The 22,669-nt window shown below is 35.7% G+C and overlaps 1 protein-coding gene and 1 long non-coding RNA gene across 2 annotated transcripts; both read left to right on the forward strand.

Moving 5' to 3' along the window:
• Positions 1-5,682: 5,682 nt before the first annotated feature.
• LOC117315083 lies at positions 5,683-6,306 on the forward strand. Its single transcript, XR_004529681.1, has 2 exons — positions 5,683-5,850; positions 6,271-6,306. It is a non-coding gene; the product is annotated as an uncharacterized LOC117315083 (long non-coding RNA).
• A 6,031-nt stretch (positions 6,307-12,337) lies between these two features.
• On the forward strand, positions 12,338-17,995 carry LOC117315999 (G-protein coupled receptor GRL101-like). Its single transcript, XM_033870484.1, has 5 exons — positions 12,338-13,475; positions 14,574-14,704; positions 15,890-15,932; positions 16,116-16,342; positions 17,468-17,995. The coding sequence occupies exons 1-5, from the start codon at positions 12,386-12,388 to the stop codon at positions 17,591-17,593; spliced, it is 1,617 nt and encodes a 538-aa protein (XP_033726375.1). The 5' UTR covers positions 12,338-12,385; the 3' UTR covers positions 17,594-17,995.
• Positions 17,996-22,669: the final 4,674 nt, after the last annotated feature.

Here is a 22,669-nt window from a genome sequence, read left to right on the forward strand (position 1 = left end):
GTTCTAACCTCCAGCCGAATCAAAGTGGCCATATCCCAGTTACAAAGGCGATACGTGTTCTTTATAGTAAGTATATTTAGCATAACTTTATAACCCTTATTATGGAGAAAGTCAACATTCATGAACTCGAACTTGGATATCCCGAGGACTTTCTTTTCTCGAGATCGAATATTATAGGCGATTTACAAAACATTGAAACTCGGGTACATTTTAACCCGAATGTTTGGATTACTGGGATATTTTTCTACGATCTCGACGCTCTTTTCAGTTGTACATCTCTTGCGGATGTTAACACTTCTGTAATCTATATATTTTGTATACATCTACATTTGCAACATTAATTTATTTATATACTATACTGTCAACTATTCAGTTTCAAGGTTATAAACCTCGCAAGCATATCTTAGCAAAGCCTGGCTAGTCATATAGCGATCGTTTCAGGAAGCTGACTTTTACTTACTTATGTGAAATCTTTGCGCTGATAAAAGTAGTTCCTCTAACTCAGAAATGTAAATGAATTAAACTGTCTCCACTTAAAAGATAGAAAAGGAGTGATGAAAACAATAGTTAATGCTTATTGTCAAAGCTTTAATAGCCAGATATTAGAAACATGTCAAATATCCGTGCTATTTTAAACAAGCAAAACATTGATTAATTGCTGGATATTGTTTTTGCTGCTGTCCCCTGTTGTTATCACCCATAAGGTCTATAAACATATACATCTATAATACATTAATTGGTGATATACCTATCTTATATCAATGAACATCTATTATACATTAATCGGTGATATACCTGTCTTATATCATTGAACATATACATTACAGTTTTTTTGAATTTTTTTTATTCGTGTTGAGTTAGACTATCCAAGCGTTGCATTATGTATATAAGATTTAAATTCTTGATAATTTACTAATCTGGGGTTGCTCTCCCAGTTATTTAACAAAAAACTACTGGGAAATGAATTTCATTTGTACACCTAGCCTGCAGGGTTCTTAGGGAACGATGACTAATTTGAGAAACTTTAAAATGAATTAATTAGAATAACGTGGATTCCCATAGATGTAGCGGTTTTCTCCCTATCAACTGTATTTATCATACAACTACCATTTATCGTAACGCATCTGATTAGTCTAATTGCCCAAATGGAAGCGCATAAAGGGTCTTAACAAAGTAAATTATGTACTGTAGGCGGTAAGTGGAATACCATTGGAAACATATAATATTGGACATGAGGGCCCTTTACCCATCTATTTTCTATTATTCTATCCAATTCTTTGGATTTATTACAATTATTACCAAAAATATTTACAATCTAAAATGTTAAGGGAGATAATCGAGCATTTTATGGGATATCCAAATAATCGAAGGATAATTACAAAATATACAGGGAGATTACTCTAAATATACAGGAAATTACTCAAAATATACAGGGAGATAACCTAAAATATACAGGAGATTACTCAAAATATACAGGGAGGTAACCCAAAATATACAAGAGATTAAACAAAATATAAAGGAAGATAACCCAATTTATACAAGGAGATAACCCAAAATATACAGGGAAATAACACAAAATATACGGGAAGATAACCCAAAATATACAGGAAATTACCCAAAATATACAGGGAGAAAACCCAAAATATACAGGGAGATTCCCAAAATATTGAAGGAGATTACTCAAAATATACAGGGAGGTAACCCAAAATATACGGGGAGATTACCAAAACATACAGGGAGATAAATCAAAATGTACAGGGAGATAAGCAAATATATACAGGGAGGTAACCCAAAATATACAGGATATAACCCAAAATATTTAGGGAGACTACCCAAAATATACAGGGAGATAACCCAAAATATACAGGGATATTACTCAAAATATACGGGGAGATTTCTCAAAATATACAGCGAAATTACTCAAAAAATACAGGGAGATTACTCAAACTATACGGGGAGATAACCCAAAATATACACCGAGATTATCAAAATATAAGTGATGTAACTCAAAGCGTGAAAAATTACCAAAACAGTATTGGGTATTGCACTGAAATTTTCAATTCCTTTCGTTCATTGTAGTTAGGTTATTAAGGAAGGGTTCGAAACTTGAAATATATTAAAATATTATTTGAATATGTATAGAATAAGTGGTTGTAATACATAACATGAAATAAGATAAATATATTTTTTTATAATATATCAAAGAGGCTTGCCCGCAAAGAGATCAGAAAAATTGGCTAATAGAAAAAGATTTTTTACACATGACAGATTGTTGGAATTGTTGAGGTTTTCATTTTATTTTCCTTATAAAACGCTGAAAAGTGATATTAAAACCTCATTTTTTGAATATTATTTATTTAATCGCAACCCGCAATAAGTCCCCGCTATAAAATGGAGTCTAATTTGATTGACACATAAAAGAAACAAGCACGTGCACAGTGCCGCACAGTGATAACTTCAAAGGCAACGGCGATTTACAAAGATTTGCCGTTATATTCCATACATTTCCCTCTCAGGTTGAGTTTTAAAATGTCTTATAAATACATATTCTGTAATTGTTTTCAAGAAATAAAGTCGGAAAGCATCTAATTTTGTCACATAGAAACGTGTACTGAAGTTTATTTAGTGATCGGAGATGTGCCGTTTACCGGTCCGTCTGCGGGTAAACCTCTTTAATCACTATACAGTCGGCATCACTTCTGCACTATCACAAGGTGATGAGCCTCACAGGAGAGTCTTCCCTTTAAACACCTACGATGTTAATGTAGAGTCGCCTTTGATTGATTAATACATTGTTTTTATACAGATACTTGCGTAGAACAAGACAATGTAGAAAGTATTTTTGTGCCGAGGTAAGTATGGAGATATTTTCGCAGAGTAACAGCGTGACAATTCTCTTTCGTGTCAGGCAAAAGTCTACATCTGAATTTGCAGCTAAGACAATCAGATTCCATCGTTTTAACTGAATATTTATAGCAGTGCTAATTAGGAAAATATTTTACATGTAACTATACCATATAGCTCACATTTAACATTAAAAGTATTATAGAGATATAGGGTATGCTAGAATAATAATATTGTGTTCGATATATATATATATAACGCTTTAATAAGTAGGAATGCGTTATATACATGTATGTATGGCCCAACAAACAGGGGAAAGGACAACAACGTCTCGGCGATTATCTCTACAGCTGGAAAATCTGTGCAAACCATAGACTATTGATGCAAATAATTGCATGTACCGATTTAAGCCCTATTTACCTTTACAGTGTTGATGGGCCATAAAGAATACAATAACAACAATATCTCACTATAAAACAGTTCAGATCATTAATAATGTGCCAATGAAATCCATTCTTATAATGACACATGTAAATGGGATTGCCAGTACCATTTACACATCATAGTGTTAAGTTGATTGTCACGTGGTTGTTCCATAGTCCACATCTTAATGTTGTAGATGACATCATGAACGCCGCCGTCATAGTATACACTGTATCAAGAATATTAACGACTGCAGATTATAATGTTCTTAACAATCGTATTATCAATGATATACATATATATGATATAATGTAAAAGAATCATTTTCTTCAGAGATTAATTATTCTACATGTTATTATTTCTGTTTTATATCTATGCTACAACCGCAGAAATATACACATGATAATGATTTGTATGTATTTAAATAAGCATGGTGGCTACATTTTGACGGAAATGATCCGCTACGAAATTAAACCATTTTATTTTTAACTATTTCAATTATTTCGTGTTTCCTCCGAAAAAAGGTAATTAAATAATTAATGGTGTTTTTATTTGTCATCATTTAAAAAAAAATTGAAGTATTTTTCACAAAGTAGGAATCCGTTATATATGTATTGCCCAAACAAACAGGGAAAATGACAACATATATTTGAACATTAGACTACTTAAAAAAAAAGATGCAAAAGAAATGGGTTTTCAAATGAGCCTAAAGCAACTATGATATCGTGTATGGCATTGTGCTAGCTTATTTGATTCCCCATTAAATATACAGCGTAGTGCCACTAGCTAAGGTAATGTATCGGAGTGGGTTTCTTTTCGAATATGTATGGGTGACCAGTGTACGTTCTTTTTTTTTTTTAGAAAAGGGTGTATTTCTGTGCGGAACATCTCTGGAGATGTCCCTTGCAGCATCACGATCTCTAATTGGAAGGACCAGTTAGTCGCCTCTGACCTCATAAACAAATATTTTGATTCTTACCGAAATCTTAGTGCCGATGAGCAGTATGTTTCGATTGGTAAGTTGGGGTATATTTATCTTTTTTATTAATTATCTTTTAAATTTCTGTTAAGCATGGCTTCGAAGTAATGATCGATCCAAGAGAAGTATATCTTTTGCTATTAATAAATTATTTGATCTTGTTGGTCACTAGCATTTTCATCCGTTTAAAATCATGTTATCAACAGATGTTTTATATTCAAAGATATTTTTGAGATTGCTGTTGGATTTTGACTTTAACATTATGTTTACCGGATTATTTCTGTGGATAATGATTTTTCTGTAGGCCTGACCAACAACAATAAAGACTTCCAATGGAAACACTGTATATGGGGCAACTCTAAACGCCTGACATACACAGCCTGGTGGTACATGTAGGTATAACAAAGTCTGTAGTGCTATCTTAAGGCCACCAATGACAGGGTGATTTCCTCTGTCGGTTGTCAAGCTTAATCAATATTTACCAGCTATTTGACATGATTTGATTTACAAATCGACGTGCCAATAAACAGGTACTTACATAACCTATTCGTTTTCCAGGAATAGATATGGTGAACAATTCAGCACTTGTGTAGCAATTTCACCCTCGTTAGATGTCTTCAGTAACTGGGTATATAGTAGGTGCTCTATGGGGTATTCCATCTGCCTCAATTCTATCGGCGTGGAGGAGGAAACAAACCATTTACGTAAGATGAATAAATTATTATTAACTTATATATAACTAAAGTGAGTAAAGTTATTTAGTGTAAGATAGATTATCGCCTTGTGGCATCGGAAAACAGTTTACCAGGTATACTACCATAATACTATCCGATTTAAGATGATTACCTTTCACAACTTTTTACATATCTTATCTTGAAATTCCCCTTTACTATTTTAAGTAAATATGGATTAATGCTTTCAACCTGCTTACCAGAACGTCATCAAAACCCTTGAGGTTTTCAAAGAAATTTGGTTTTGTTTATTTGTTTAACGTCCTATCAACAGCTATGGTCATTTAAGGACGGCCTCCGGTGCGTGCGAATGTGTATATTGGGAGGCTGCCGTGTGTTTGTGTTAAGTGTCCTTTTGATCGGCCGGAACTTTAGCCGATTTATAGTGCTACCTCACTGAAGCATAATGCCAACGACACCCAGCAGGACACCCCACCTGGTTACATTATACTGAAAACGGTCAAACCTGTCAAAGGGATACAAATTGCTCGCTTGTTACTGATAATATGTTGTACTGGTAGTGTTTCTTATCAAGATATAGATGATTTAACTATTTTAAAAGAGTGTTTCAGCTTTCTATAGATTAATCTAGATGTTGGTTTTTTCGAAATCAATTTAGGGAAAAGAAAACCTGCAAAAAAAAAGATTCCTAAAACAAATACGCGTTGAATTCAAAATCGTTTTCAATTCATATTCCAGCGACACTGGCACCTAATACGAGTGAAATAAGCATGATATCCCCAAAGATCCTTGACCGGCTGTTCAGATGTAGACAGACAGGAGAATACTTACTTTCCTACTTTGTTTGTGATCATCGCCATGACTGCATGGATCAAGATCAATCAGACGAAGAAGCTTGCCCAAAATCAGCACGTAAGTGTAAAATATTAGTCACAGGTGTTTATTTTGTATGTCTTTCCTACAATAGTTGCCTCCACTACAAGAAGTGTCGACATACATCGGCTGTCTATGTTATATGAATATATGAATAATATTAACTTCTTGTTTTAAATTAAGAATGATAAAAAAAACGTTATGTAAATGTTGAAAATAAAAAAAAAACAGTTGTTATGTTTAGGCTGAATCCAGGAACTGTTAACATGCAAAACGTGGTAGTTCTCTATGCGGTGCTTATCACCTTTCTCAGATCAAAAAATCCTTGTATGATCCTACACAACATCAGTAATTGTTTAATATTTGACTTTAAAAAAGGTTCAGTACATATATTCTTCTTAAACCTTGTCATTATTCAAATAATTAAAACATGACAAGACATTTCCGCCTCTTTTACAGGCGGAACAAATGCGATCACTTTCCTCTGTGACAATGGAAAACATATATCCCTGAACCTGGTGTGTGATTTTTACCCCGATTGTTATGACGGCTCGGACGAACGTCAATGTTGTAAGTTCTTCTTTGTTTTACACCATTGAAAGCATTAATTAATCTCATTGAAAAATGACATTGTTATTCAAAAAAGTAAATGTGATGTATTCGGTAAGTCTGTAGGGACGTTACATTAACGCCTATATATCAATTATTCAGTAAAAAATCAACTCAACCTCCAAACCTAAAAGAAATTCATTGTCGGACCACCATTTTCGACAAGAAATAGATTTTGTATGTTTTATTTCGTTTTATTTTGTTTTGTTTTTTTTCTTGAAAATTGAGGGTCTCCTCTCTATAACATGACTAACTATGATGACGATTGTTACTTTCTATAGATAAAACTCCTTGCGTGTCGGGTCAATGGACATGTAACAACGACCAGTGTATTGCTGACTACGACGTCTGTGATAGCGAGGAGGAATGTTTCGACGGATCAGACGAATGGCAATCAACGTGTTACAGTATGTATCGTAAACAGGATATTTAGTATTTTTGCATTAAACCATTGAAAATATTGAAGTAGACTCTGGTTAATACATAATAAGCAATATTGGATATAAAAGCAAATTTAAACAAAAACACGTGTATTGTGTGGACCATGTAACATTTCATTGGAGAAGCCCCTTTTATAATCCAGGTTTTCCTTCCATGCTTTTTACACATTTTCTGCACTCTGTATATCTATTACTATCTATGTTATGAATTCATATTGAAAACTATTGATTTGTGTTTCTGGGACCAATCTTTAAATCATTTCCATGTTTCCGTTACATGTAGAATTTGAAAATCGATCACACTACGAAAGGATCGGGTAAAATCACAACATTACGGCTTACCGGGCCAACATGAGTCTTTTAGACAAAACGTTAATATAGGTTAGATGTGAACAGCCGCCATCAATTGCCAGTAATACTTCTCGACAAACCATGCTTTTCTGTTTATCATCCGGGGCGCGCAATTATATTTTATATCCGATATTTTCGGGGAAAGGCAAGTGTTTTCCGACTCTGCCATTCCTTGATTCGATGATTGATCGCTTCCAGAAAGACTTTAATCATTTCTGCTACGATTTACGTTTTTTCCTACTGTTAGGCAATGTTTTAGAGTCACTTAGCAATTGGCGCTGCCCATTTCATCGACAAGTTTCCAGGTTTAGAGTGTGTGATAATGTTCCCGATTGCCCTGGAGGACTTGACGAGGACTATTGTAACAGAAACCTGGCCTATTCTTGCTCGACACATTGTCCTGACAGATTATGTAATAATATCACCATGAGAGTCCATCTTGGGACCAGTGGTAAGTACTTCTTCTGTTGAAATGTTCTTTATCATTCAATCATTTAACAAGTTAATATTTGAGATCTTTGAAGTAATATTGCATATTGTATGCAAAGGACACTATCAAGTTTCTCGTGGCTGTTTCCTGCTTTGAGATAAATATTGAATGTATGACATCAAAACTCACGGTCGATAAAATGTTTATCTAAGAAGAACATAAAAACTGGCTAATAATACACATATTTGCAATACACAATGTATTTTAACATCTTCAATCCTGTTGCTTGTTATTCATACTAGCTCTGTTTTAAAACAGGCTGTTGATTATTTGACATGTAGAACGGGTTTCTGGCGGTACCGCAGATATCCTTTCATCATGTTACTATGAGGTTAGGTTTTTTCTTCTTAGTAATAACCGAGGTAGGCTGGTGTAAATATATACGTCTCTAGTGATTACAACGGCTTTTGGTTAACATATTAAGTCTTATTGTCCATGTCACCTGAGTAGATTTAATCTATCTAGGGAATATATCTTAAGAGGTTCCAAGGAAGATGCTGGTAATGCCAATTTTGTCAGCTAGCAGTTCTCCTGGGATTCTGATCATACTGCGACATTTCTTACAATGTTTGTGGGATAATATAATTATGAACAAATGAAAACAAAAATTGCGTTTTCCTAGTTGAGTGATTTATGGTCGTAACCTGTATATTATACACTTTACTTTTACGTTGTTGATAGGTAGTGAAGAAGTCCGTTGCTCCTACAGCCCAGACATGACACGGATGGCATGGCCATTTCCCGTTTCCCCATACTCCTTCTTTGATTCAAAAAAAGAATGTTTTTTGAGATATGAAAACGACTTCACGATAGAAATCGAGCTATTGTCTGAACAACCGGTGCCTATCAAGTATGAAAGTGAACAAATTCTGAGTAAACTCTTGTCGCGCTCACGACATTGTCAACAGATGGTGGGGCTCTGTATCCTCGTTCACGCCCCAAAGACATACCTCCAGTTCACGAGTGACTTGGACGGTCGGCAGATGCGCAATTTAACCTATTGTGGAAATATCAGAAAACAGTGTGATGCGAATTATGAGTAAGTATCAGCTGAGTGTCATATGTTGCGGGGGTTTTGATTTTCTTCGATATCATTAGTATTGAGTAACCTACTTTAAAGTTAAGTGACGAATCGTTCATATTGCAAAACCTATTTCAAACTAAGGAAAATAATATAATCAATATAACCATAATCATAATAAAGTTCTTAATAATGGTTCTAGTACTGTGTTTTAAACATACATAACCACAAACTAATTTTATACTGGTCCTGTATTTATTTAACAATCGCTTATTGGTAATATACAATAACTACAAAACATATTTACAGCACCACATAATCAAACCAAATTTCACACTATAATACAAAAACCAATTACCCTGAACTACCAATTGCAAACTAAAAGAGAAGCATACAACTAATGAAAAAGCTTCTGTATCTTCATCCAACTCCCTTTACCCCATATACTTGCTACATTCACACTTAAAACCTAGTACATTTTCCATTCACAACGGTGCACATAGATTAGCATACACTTAGCTCAGATTATTAAAGTTTTACCGTATTTGATCAAGGTGACCTTAAAAATATGGCAAATGTCATTGGTATGTGTGACTTTTAGAATACGCCATAACCTCTATAAAATGGCAAATTACTACCCTGTTTCACTATTTTGAAACTATTGACCACGGACATAATTTGGGTCTTAATTTTTGGACGAAATTATAAATTATGAATATCGGGATCAACAATATCACTTTTATATCACAAAAAAAACTGACATTAATTGCGTTTATAAATATAATCAGAACAGATAATCGACACATCTTGGTAGAACCTTGAATATTGGTGAAACAGCATTTATACTGTGTTTTTTTCTATTGTTAAGATATCTATTATTTGCCTTTCCTTGAAAGCTGTTTTAATGGACCAGATGCGAATAAAACGTCATGCCGTGGAAAGACCACATTGATGACCGGTGGCGATGTTCCGATCCGCTGGATCAAACTAAAACGTACCCAAAAAACAAGATTTATAGTATATATTTCAGATCTCATCTGTACTGAAGGTAAGCACTACTATTCTAAATGGGAACATATTGCGTGTCTTCTATTTTAAATCTATAACAGTAATTTAACATCAATCGGATATATCCTCGTGATTGCATTCTCGACCGATCAAGAATGGAAAGAAAATTTTGTTCCTTTTACAAAGGGAATTTTTTAATGATGAAACAGAATCAAAGAATTATAGAAATAAAAACGATATACTACATTTGTATGTGTAATATATATCTTAATAACACTATGTTACTACTACCAAATATGGGTCATTTGCAAATATGATAATAAAATGAAAGTTGTCCATCTGGTTAAGGTTCTTGAAACATGTCGGCCAAAATTCGGTTTCTGTAAAACATTTTACGTGACCTCAAAGCCTAATTTCTTAATAGTTTTTATAGTTCTTTTTTTCCAATGATTGAATTAGGGCGTACGTTTCCGTGAGGTAGCGATGTGAAGTCGGCATCACTTTCGTGCTACTACGTTTAGACAAACAAGAACATACCTAAACCTCCAAAAACGCATCCACACATGCATATCGCGCACAGTGGAGGCTGTCATTAAATAAACATAGCTGTTGATAGGGCATTAAAAATACTAACCCAAGCCAAACAAAACAAGATTCAATTGATGACATTTAATAATATAATTGCGTGGTTAGGTGGTACAGCGCTAACACACTTGTCATTAGCTTAATCGGCCGGGGTTCGATTCCCCGATCTGACGTAAAAAAGTGTTGCGGCACCTGCCCGACCACCTGCTTGGATTTCCCCATGTACTCTGATTTCCTCCCACAGTTTGACCCCCTCGTGCACTCCTAAACGGGCCTACAAGCTTGATTAATATCAGTAAAAGCCGATTCTAAAACATCACCTCTTTATCTAATGTCGCATTAACATCCAAATACAGAAAGTTAGATCAAGCACAGATTTCGTGTTTAAGCGTCTGACAATGCCTTCTTCACTCTATGCAAAACTTTTTTTTTTATATTTTACTATTGTTTTATCGATTTTCAGTTAGAATTACGACTGTTTTATGACGATATCATCTGTTGTTCTTGTTTTCCACATCCAAAGATGAAGACCTGATCGACTCGAAATATTTCGAGCCCCAACTTCTGTGTCAGAATGGGATGAGTTACTATCCACATCATCGGTGTTTGATGGACTTTGACGTCACTGGTGAACCAAACGCATGTCGGGACTTGACGCATATACAAAATTGCGGTAAATAAAGATAAACTTTAATTTCTGTCTGATTTGATCAAGCCACGTCGTTAGCATTTCCCTAGGAAAAAAACCCAATGCCATAAGTTAAGGTAACCCTACTCGGACAGATCCTGCTGCAGTTGTCTACTAATTATTTTGTATATGTTAAAATTGAAGATATAATTTGATCGGTGTTACAAATGTACTAGTTAGATAAGAAATTATTGTAGGCACAAGTCTACTGAGTAGTTTTTTTCATTAAACAGTATTGTTCAGGGTGAATACAGACCCGTGTACGTTCGCTGTTCCGTCTTAAATGCAAGCGCTACGGAAGTGCTACGGTAATGCTACGGTAATGCTACGGAAATGCTACGGTAAAGCTACGAAACGCTACGCTTAAATCGGAACTGCGAACGTACACGGGTCTGTATAAGAATTAAAAGGCAAACAATTTTGATTAATTTTCATTTTCCTTTCAGAAAAGTTTAATTGCCCAACAGATTTTTTTAAATGTCCACACTCCTACTGTGTCCATGCCAGGTTATTGTGTGATGGCGTCCCACACTGTCCGAATAGTGAGGACGAGCAACAGTGTGGTACGTCTATAAGCTATGTGTGACGTCGTACTCCGACATCTAAACATTCACGACGGGAAATAGTCCATTGTATTGTTAATGTTAATGGTGGTGGAAGTGCATTGGTAAAATTTCTGCAAATAATGTAATTAATGACGCTTTCAAAAACGATTATTTACATTTATTAGCAATATAATACATTGTCAACTGAACTATCTTTGTATCATTTTTATATGAATGACACAGTTTTTTAGGCTGGCACATCATATAATGCACTAGCGATTCAATGTTTAGTGATTTAACAGTATACAAAGATACATTTAAATCTGTTATCGTATTCATTTTTTTTCAGATTCCTTCACTTGTCCTGGATATTTCCGGTGTCACAAGAGAAGAACATGCATACCAATAGTCCAGGTTTGTGACGGGGTTGGTCACTGTCCCGAAGCTGACGACGAACGCCATTGTGACGTCATCTGTCCGGACGGCTGCTCCTGTCAGGGCTTGGTATTTCAATGTGAAGACAATACAGTTAATAGATCATCCTTATTTCGTGAACTTCCGAGAACGACACGAGCATTAGATGTGCAGATTCGTCTTTCTGACTGGACTGGACACCTTCCACTTACGTTCCCTGGTATTTGGTCACTTTCTATGCAACACTGTCAAATTAATTCACTTTTCTTTGGCAACCATTCTGTTTTAACTGGTCTAAATTCTCTTATTACCCTTGACCTTAGTTATAACGATATACACACTATACCGGCAGACACATTCGCAATTTTTTCGAATTTGAAATATCTCAATTTGAATCATAATCCTATTGTCAGTGTGGAAGACATGGCGTTTTCAGGTTTACATTTACTGAAAGAGTTAAGCATTATTGGTTCACAACTCCGCTATCTCTCTCCGAACACTTTTTTTTATTGTGTTGTTCTGACTTATTTGAATCTCAGCTCAAACAAAATAGAAAATATCGGCCATGGTACATTCAACAACCTAGCTTATGTCAAGACACTTGATATACGTAACAATAATATACGGCTAAAGGAACACATGTTCCAGGGTCTATCAAGCCTTAGATTTCTGTATGTCGACTCCTTCACTCTTTGTTGTGCTAAACCTGCCTCGGTTACGGATCCGAACTGTTTCTCTCCGCGTGACAGTATCTCTTCCTGTACAGATCTGATCCGCCTGTCTGTTTTGCGAGTGGCTCTTTGGATCATTGGGCTATGTGCAGTCCTTGGCAATTTGTTCGTTTTAGTTTATCGCTTTAAGTACGACCGGGCTAATCTGAAGAAAAGTTACTCCGTTTTTGTCATTAATTTGGGCTTGTCAGATATCCTGATGGGAATTTATATGATAATAATTGGCATTGCTGATGCAGTTTACAGGGATCGCTATGTATGGGAGGAGAATGCTTGGCGACGCAGTACTATGTGCACAGTTAGTGGGATTTTGTCCACCATATCAAGTGAGGCATCCGCTTTTACTATCCTTTTTATAACGCTTGATAGAACTGTGGCTATTGCTTTTCCATTTTCATTACGACAATTTACAATGAAATCTGCTCTTATTTCGTCTGTCATCCTATGGATTATTTCCATATTTATAGCCGTACTTCCGGTGTCTACTTTCCATGATTACTTCCGGGGAGAGTTTTATAGCTCTTCTGGTGTATGCCTTGCACTTCCGCTGTCAGACTCCGCAACACCTGGTTCGGAATATTCAGTAGGTATCTATGTGGGACTGAACTTTGTCATCTTCCTTGTGATAGCAGTTTGTCAGGTTGTCATATATCGAAAGAGTCGAACTCACCTGGCACTGAGAAAGACGACAAGAAGACAGAAAGCGGACATCACTATAGCAAAAGGACTCGCCGCTGTTGTCGCTACAGATTTTTTCTGCTGGTTTCCTATTTGTGTCTTAGGTATGTACGTTTTTTAGACCTTCGCCAGTGAAATACTATATACTTAGGGGTAGATAAATAGCAGATCCTGTGATATTTTTGCAAATTGTATATCAGCTCTGTTACAAATTGTAACTTCAATTGTAAGTACAAAAACTAACTTCAATTGTAAGTGTGCACCGTGACTAGCCGTTTATATACAAAATCGTAGCTCCTTTGCCCAATTAAGTTAAAGACAAAATTTCATCAAAATCCATTGAACCGTTCGGAACTAGCAATTCAAAGGTTTTACTTCAATTTCCCATACTTGGCCTGCCCCTCAGGCCTCACGGGGTCCACACCCACTATTTATGCAATAATGATTCACCTTCTCCCAAGGGGGTTCAGACAAAATTTGAGCAATATCCTGGCATTCTATCAGAAGAAAGAATCTAAAGAATTTGCATTTCCCCCCATATTAGGCACCGAAAAAAACAGTTCTTCTAACTATGTTCAGACGTACTGTATTCCATCGGAACAGCTTTAGTTATAAAAATTTGTTAATTTGTGTCATGCTTTTAACAACCGCCATTTGTATTACAAGTTCCAATGTCAATGTATGTACGCTTTTATGGAGACACTGCTGGTCAAACAAATGCCCACCCGATAGGCACTTAAAGGCACAGCGGTATGGTTAATATAGCTAAATACGTTATCAACATGACTCAAAAAAAGTTTCGCCTGAAACATGGATTTTTCGCAAAGTTTACCAAAATACTAACTGCATACCACAAGCCAGATCCTCGATTAAACATGGCGCATACCAACAATTGATTACGAGATTTATGAGAAAGGTTGGCCTGAGTCTAGAAATGTTGTTTTTTTCAGTTTGTAACCGTTGTTCTGTTAAGATGATTAGTTACAGTCGAATCGGGGGGAAATGACTGCGAATGAGGAAACCCTATTTTAAAGCAAATGCAGATTTCGTTGTTGTTGTTGTTGTTGTTGTTGTTACAAGTGTATATGTCTTACCATGTTGGTGATGTTTTTATTATGTTGTAGGTATATACGGGCGTCATTTGGAGGTAGTTTGTTGGGATATATGAAAGCCATGGTGATGGTATTTTTATTATATTGCAGGCATATGGACGTCATTTGGAGGTAGTTTGTCGGGGGATATGTACGCTTGGGTGATGGTACTGGTGTTACCGATAAACTCCGCACTTAATCCGTCCCTCTACACATTTGCTAACACTTGGAAGAATAGAAAGGTATCAAATATTTTCATCATACGAGTATGATAAAGACAGGAGTGTTTTTTTGAACTACAAAAGTATATAACATCTAGGGGTGCCCTGCTGAGAATCCTTGGAATTATGTTTCAGTAGGTAGTCGGCATCAGTTCGCTACGACATGGACACCAACACGAACATATCGGAACCTTCTAAGAAACGCATACAGGAGATACCGTCCTTACATGATGATAGGACGTTAAACAACACTAAAACAGATAAAACAAAATTAAAGGGACTATAGCTGTAGAATCCAAAATCATGAAAGCGGCTATATACCCAATACATACTCATTAAAACGAATATAACTGTACATTTTACACTAATTAAAGCGACTAAAGCTATAGACTTTATACTCACTAAAGCGACTATAACTATTTATTCCATAGTCACTAAGGTGCCTGTTACTATATATTTTATACTCACTAAGGCGACTCTAACTATATATTCCATAGTCACTAAAGCACCTATTACTATATATTTTATACTCACTAAGGCGACTCTAACTATATATTCCATATTCACTAAAGCGCCTATTACTATAGATTTTATACTCACTAAGGCGACTATAACTATAGATCTAATACTGTAACTGTAGATTTCATACTCATTAAAAGGACTTTAACTGTAGATTCAAAACTAATTAAGCGTGATTTCTTCCATAAAAAAAGTAAATATGTTTGAGGTATTTAGATAAACGAACCGAAACCGTTTTTAATACGTTGTTTCACGACGAAAGCCCAGGCTGCGATCAACGTGTCTGCGCAGCGATCTGCTTACGAACTTCAACCGGCTCACGTGCAGGACGTACTGAAGAGTTATGTTATTGTTTTGAAGTGATTTAGATATTTTTGAACATTGCTATGGTTACAATGCGACTGACCACTAGGAATTTATTTAGAGAGGTAAACACAAGGAACTACAAGGAAGTCACAACCTTAAAATGGCCCTGGTTGTTCAAGGGGGAATAAACCTTGCAAACCATAAAACTGCACAAATACAAAGCCAATAATAATAATCATAAAATTAAAGTACCCGACAGGCATGATGGGGTGTATTGGAGTTTTAATGCAAAAATAAGAAACAATTCATTAGAAACTGTTAGTCACGCATAACGCTAAAGTATTGTTGATTATATAATGTCTTTGTAATTTTCTGTTATAGGGCCATCATCGCCGACATTCCCAGTATGGACATGACAAATCGGGTAGGTAGATCCTCAGGAGGAAAGGAGCTCAAATATTAAAATATTTAGTAACATTCATGCGGTACTTCGCGAGGAAAAAGAAGTTGTATCTAAAATGGATTTCAACAAAAAGAAATATGACACTTTGAATTAATTAATATTTTGTTTAAAGACGAACTTTTTCCGCGTATTTTTTATTTTCAGAAACCGAGATGACCAATGTGGTTTTAAAAGCTTTGAAAACATTTCGCCACAAAAGGGGAAGCAAGCCTCTTATGGAATATCTGTGCGACTCCGAAACTGATATACAAGTGAAAAATGCCTTCAACATCGTCCATCACTTATCCGCAAGTTTGGTCTACCTTCACAAACAAGAACTCGTCCATGGAAATATTTCTGCTGAATCAATAGAGATCTCTTTGAAGAATGACGTGAGTAATACATTAATCGATTGATGAAACCTTACAAATATATAATTCTTTTGATGACTTTAAAAGTCGTGCAAATAATGTTTTTATTTGCATTAAATAGTCACAGAGAGTGACGGATGCAAAACCCCCACATGTTTGTCTATTTACAGGGTGTCACAGGTACGGAATTCTCAAAATATTTGTTTCCGTTTTCCTAAAGTACCAGATGCAATTTTCTCACAATTTGTGTATCCCTTTACAGAGAGTGAGGGATGTAGTATTCTAACAATGTGTATCCCTTTACAGAGAGTGAGGAATGTAGTATTCTCGAAATGAGTGTCCGTTTACAGAGAGTGAGGGATGTAGTATTCTCGAAATGAGTGTCCGTTTACAGAGAGTGAGGGATGTAGTATTCTCAAAATGAGTGTCCGTTTACAGAGAGTGAGGGATGTAGTATTCTCGAAATGAGTGTCCGTTTACAGAGAGTGAGGGATGTAGTATTCTCGAAATGAGTGTCCGTTTACAGAGAGTGAGGGATGTAGTATTCTCGAAATGAGTGTCCGTTTACAGAGAGTGAGGGATGTAGTATTCTCAAAATGAGTGTCTGTTTACAGAGAGTGAGGGATGTAGTATTCTCGAAATGAGTGTCCGTTTACAGAGAGTGAGGGATGTAGTATTCTTACAATGAGTGCCCGTTTACAGAGAATGACGGATGTAGTGTCCTGGAAATGTGTGTCCGTTTACCGAGGGTGACGCATCCAGTTATCTCACAATGTGTGTGTCTGTTTACAGAGGGTGACGGATGCAGTGATCTTACAATGAGTGTCCGTTTAGAGAGAGTGAGTGATGTAGTATTCTCACAATGAGTGTCCCTTTACAGAGAGTGCGGGATGTATTATTTTCACAATGAGTGTCCGTTTACAGAGAGTGAAGGATGTAGTATTCTCACAATGTGTGTCCGTTTACGGAGATTGACGGATGCAGTTTTATAACAATGTTTGTCCTTTTACAGAGGGTGACGGATGTAATATTCTTGCAATGAGTGTCCGTTTAGAGAGAGTGACGGATGTAGTATTCTCACAAGGTGTGTCTGTTTACAGAGAGTAACGGATGCAATGATTTCACAATATGTGTGTCTGTTTACAGAGAGTGACGGATGCGGCTTTCTCAATGGATCATGACCAAGTGCCTGAAGATTCCGGACAATTAAACGATATCTACGATCTTGGTATGGTAGTGAAGATATTGCTGAGGAATATCAAACTTCCATAGACACGTCATCAGGCCTGGATGTGACGTAATCAGACGCTACAACTTATATCATCAAGTGTAAATTCCTGTTACGTGGGACGCTTGCGATGGTGTATGGTCAGAATACCTACAAAGACAAAAACATGTAGTCTCCATGTACCGTCACGTCACTATCTTCAAAGGAAACACATTTATTACGTGCATACAACTATCATATATGCACACAGCATTTTTCAACATTAGTTTTATTTTGTGACTTTACTAAGCAACACAAGTTTTACGATTATATAAACTAAACTCAGTATAGAGAAGACATGCTACAACAAGATGCCATCAAGGTTGCGAGAGGACATCATTGACACTCGTTACAGTAGACAATAGCTATATACGGTGACCTAAGAAAAAATATGTTCTGCAACACTCCTGTTTGGCGAGTAAAAGTCATTTTCGATATCAGAGATGAACACTGTGTTATAATTATGTATATGCATGTATTCCGAATTTGTGGTAAACCCAAGATAACCCATGACCCATGTAAAATATCTACGCGACTGCGGTAGCTCACATCAACTAAGACACTATCGCACGTAGGACTCAAACGAGACACATCAAACTAAGTATTCAATCAAGACACATCAAACTAAGTACTCCAAGAAGACACAATTACACTAGGTATCCAAAAAAGACATTATTACACTAAGAACTCAAATAAGTAACTATCACACTAAGAACTCAAACAAGACACAATCAAACCAAGTACTCTAACAAGACACTATCAAACAAAGGACTCAAAAAAGATACTTTCAAATCAGAATATCAAACTAAGCACTCATACAAGACATTATTACACTAAGTGTTCAAACAAGACACTATCAAAGTAAGTTCTCAAAAAAGACACAATCGCACTAAGGACTCAAATGAGACACTATCAAACTAAGAGCTCAAAAGAGACACTATCACACTTAGAACTCAAACAAAACACTATCAAACAAAGTACTCAAACAAGACACAATCAAACCAAGTACTCAAACAAGACACAATCAAACCAAGTACTCAAACAAGGCACTATCAAATTAAATTCTCAAATAAGACACTACCGCACGTAGGACTCACACAAGACACTATCAAATTAAAAACCCAACAAGACACTATCGAACCAAGTATTCAAACAAGACACTATCACACTTACCTGGCAACTGAACCTACGTAGGGCAGTTGCCAGATACTGACCGAATGTCGGTGATTTTTCTGCGGGTACTATGGCTTTCCTCAACATCCAAAACCTGGCACAAAACCAAACAAAAATAACCTAAGTACTCAAACACGACACAATCGCACTAAGGACTCAAATGAGACACTATCAAACTAGGAACTCAAACAAGACACTATTACAATAAGTACACAAGTAAAACACCATCAAAGTATGTAAGTATTCAAACAAAACACTATCAGACCATGTACTCAACTAAGACAATATCACACAAAATACTCTGTCAAATATACCAGTGGTTGAAGGGAGACAACTCTTACAAAATATAAGACTGTTGCAACGTGATATGTAAATAGAGCTTTCTGGAATCTGGAGATGTGAAATATTTTTTACTAGTTTTACGTTTATATGTGTTAGAAGCTTTAAGAAAAGAGATGGTTGGAGAATGTACCTGAACGATTTTGCAATATAGTATAAATAACAGGAGAGACAAAGTTTTATTCACAGCTAGTTAACGATTGTCTTGGAGAGCTATAAAAACTATAAAGGATTATTGACTGCCTGATACTGATTTACACCTGTTACGGAGAACTGTGTGAATTTTGTTGGATAATTAATTTTCTGGAACTGTGAACTGTTGGATTTATCAACATTTTTAATTCTGGAGAAATGGATATGAAAGGATTACTAAGGACAGCTGTTATAGGTTAAGTATAATTGTGAATTATCTTTGTAACTTTCTAAATTGAGTATATATCATTAAAGTTCGTCCTTTATTGTTCAATTTTCTATTTAGTTTTTCGTCTTTAAACAATCATGAACTTAAATCAAGTTTACTTTAAATTCGCCCAGAATTTACACATCCATAACCCAATGGATATATCTCATACAAAATCGAATTGTACAGATGGTCCACGAGATATTAACGCTTGTTTAAGCAAATTGAAAGCAAGAGTCAGAAACGAATAACATTATAAAGTTTTTTTGTCCTTTGGGACTCTTGGTAAAACGCAAGTTTCGGATCCTTAGACATCAACATCAGCCCAATATATTAGTGTATACTTGTTTAATCTCACTGGGCCAATAGTTTGCCGATATCCAGGCCGGACCTAGTTCCAAGGTACTATATTTAGACAACCTTACATTAGTGAGTCTACAATATATTAAGGCCTACGTGTGTCATTAACGTTTATTATACACGGTTTGAAAATCATTTGTGTTAACGTATCTATGTTCGGGCCTTATTAAATGACTGCGGATACAGAGAAACCTAATTCCCCGTGAACATTACCAGCCATTCAATACTTTGATAATGGATTTGTCTGTCGTTGACGAGTCGTTTTAGTGTCAGTATATTATTCTCTATACCATGCGGACATAATATACAAGTAGATCATAAATCAAAATTAGAAAAAGAAAAAAAATCATATTATATATACATAATAAATATAAACTACTATTTGACTTTTTGTCGTTGCATTTATCGTCAATATCAATGACAACGTATTGACGTAAAACGAATCATATCTCCCTGTACCTTTATCATTAATATATCTAATCAATGTCATATTAACAGTTAATCCATGTTCTAGGATGAAAATTAGTAACGTACTTCAAATCTAATATGGAAAATTTCTAGATTTATTTAAAAAATGGGCCATTTGCACCTCCCTATCCAGATTTTGATACTCATTTTTAATATGTTTCGAGTTTAGTCGCCTCCTAAACCCTCTTTATGCCCTTAACATTAATGATAATTCCTTGAACATCGAAACAGCTGTGTGATGCAGTTTAAATCATTTTGGCTCTAAAGCATCTAGCTCCAAATGTGTTTTAAATGTCTCTTGTGTACACCTCTCCATGAAAAATGCCTTTTTTTTCGCCTAAACACTCGAAAAATAATCATCTCAGGTAAGTTTCTGCAATTTCCACTTCACATTTTCATCGGGCGATCATTAAGTACGCTGTATATTGTAATCAACATCATCAATATTGATGTTATAAACCGAAGTCGCGCTATAATGACTGTTGTGTTGATAGTGTTGTCTGTGATCGGTACAGCTTGATGGATATACGAGAAGGTTGACTATTCACTGATTAATTTTACGAATCACATACACCGTAATTTCTTTTAAAAGACCCATATTGGCAAAGATTTGTTTATTTGCTTATTTTTTTCCCTTTTTATTCATTGTTTTCTTTGTAACAACCGAAGACATACATTTAAATCTAATATAGAAAAACTCGAAATTTATTCAAGCAAGCATTTTGAGATTGTTGAAGCAATGCATGGTCCCTACCGACCCCAGCTAAACATAGTTACAGTGACCTTAATCTTGCGATCACTAGCAATGCTGTGTTTATTTATTTGTTCCTTTGCAACAACCGACGTTATACATACTTGTCTGTTTGTCCAGGAGCGATGGGGCTTCTAATGGGAGTGTTAATAGTGAAATCAGACCGAAATAACATTGTTGGTCTAAAATAACATCATCGACCTTTTTCGATTAAAGGTAACACGACAGATTCACACCATCGGCTTTAAATATACATACTTTAAAATGCAAATCGGTGCGTATCCTAAGCTTTCAGAATTTAATTGCTATGATGGTACCTAGTTGTATATCGTGTTAAATACATACGACATTCTTTTGAAGGAGGACGGCATTGTTTTAGTTTTATACACAATGAGCCATTTTCTCGCTGTGCGGTCTTTAGGACGAAGCGGACAACCCGAAGATATTTTTGTTTTTGTTTGTGATTTTTTGTTTTTGTTTTTTTTTAGTATTTTGGTTTGTTTTTTTAACATGTTTAGGACAAAGTTCTTCAATGTAATAGAGTGAATTGTAAAATTTCAGTTCAGTTCATATATCAATTCATATAGACAAATTGAAAATAATTACATTATGATTCAATTTAAGAATTATACACAATATTCAATATTTCATGTATCATACTCCCTTTTATAGTTACATTTTATGCAGTATTATCGCTGTGGAGAATGGTGAGGATTGATAATGCAATAATTGAGACCTTTATGAAAATAAAATGCAAAAACTCTGGCATAATAACCAATATTATTTCAAGTCTTAACTCGATTAAAAGAGGGCAAATAATAAAGAATAAGATCTGCATAGATATTGCTAAATGATACAAGGAGAATAAGAGCAGAAGCTCCGGAGGAGTAAGCGCCTTCATCATCGACGATACCAGCCAAACAAATCTAGGTCACGACGACACCTGACGACGACACCTGTCATCAATCTAGGTCATAACGATACCTGTCATAAATCTAGGTCACGACGACACCTATTACACAAATCTAGGTCACGATGACACATGTTATACAAATCTAGGTCACGACGACACCTATTACACAAATCTAGGTCACGATGACACCTGTTATATAAATCTAGGTGACGACGACACCTGTCATACAAATATAAATCACGACGATAGCTGCCATACAAATATCGATCACGACGACACCCTTCATACAAATATAGGTCACGACGACAGCTGCCATACAAATCTCGGTCACGACCATTTCTGTCATACAAATCTAGGTCATGCCGATACCTATCATACAAATCTAGGTCATAACGATACCTGTCATAAATCTAGGTCACGACGACACCTGTCACACAAATCTAGTTCACGACGATAGCTGCCAAACAAATCTCAGCCACGACGACACCCTTCATACAAATTTAGGTCACGAGACACCTGTCATACAAATCAAGGTGCCGACGACACCTGTCATACAAATCTAGGTCACGACGACACCTGTCATACAAATCTAGGTCACGACGATAGCTGCAATACAAATCTCGGTCACGACGACACTTTTCATACAAATATAGGTCACGATGACACCTGTCATACAA

Source organism: Pecten maximus, chromosome 17 (assembly GCF_902652985.1).
Source record: "Pecten maximus chromosome 17, xPecMax1.1, whole genome shotgun sequence".
In the NCBI taxonomy this organism is placed as follows: domain Eukaryota; kingdom Metazoa; phylum Mollusca; class Bivalvia; order Pectinida; family Pectinidae; genus Pecten; species Pecten maximus.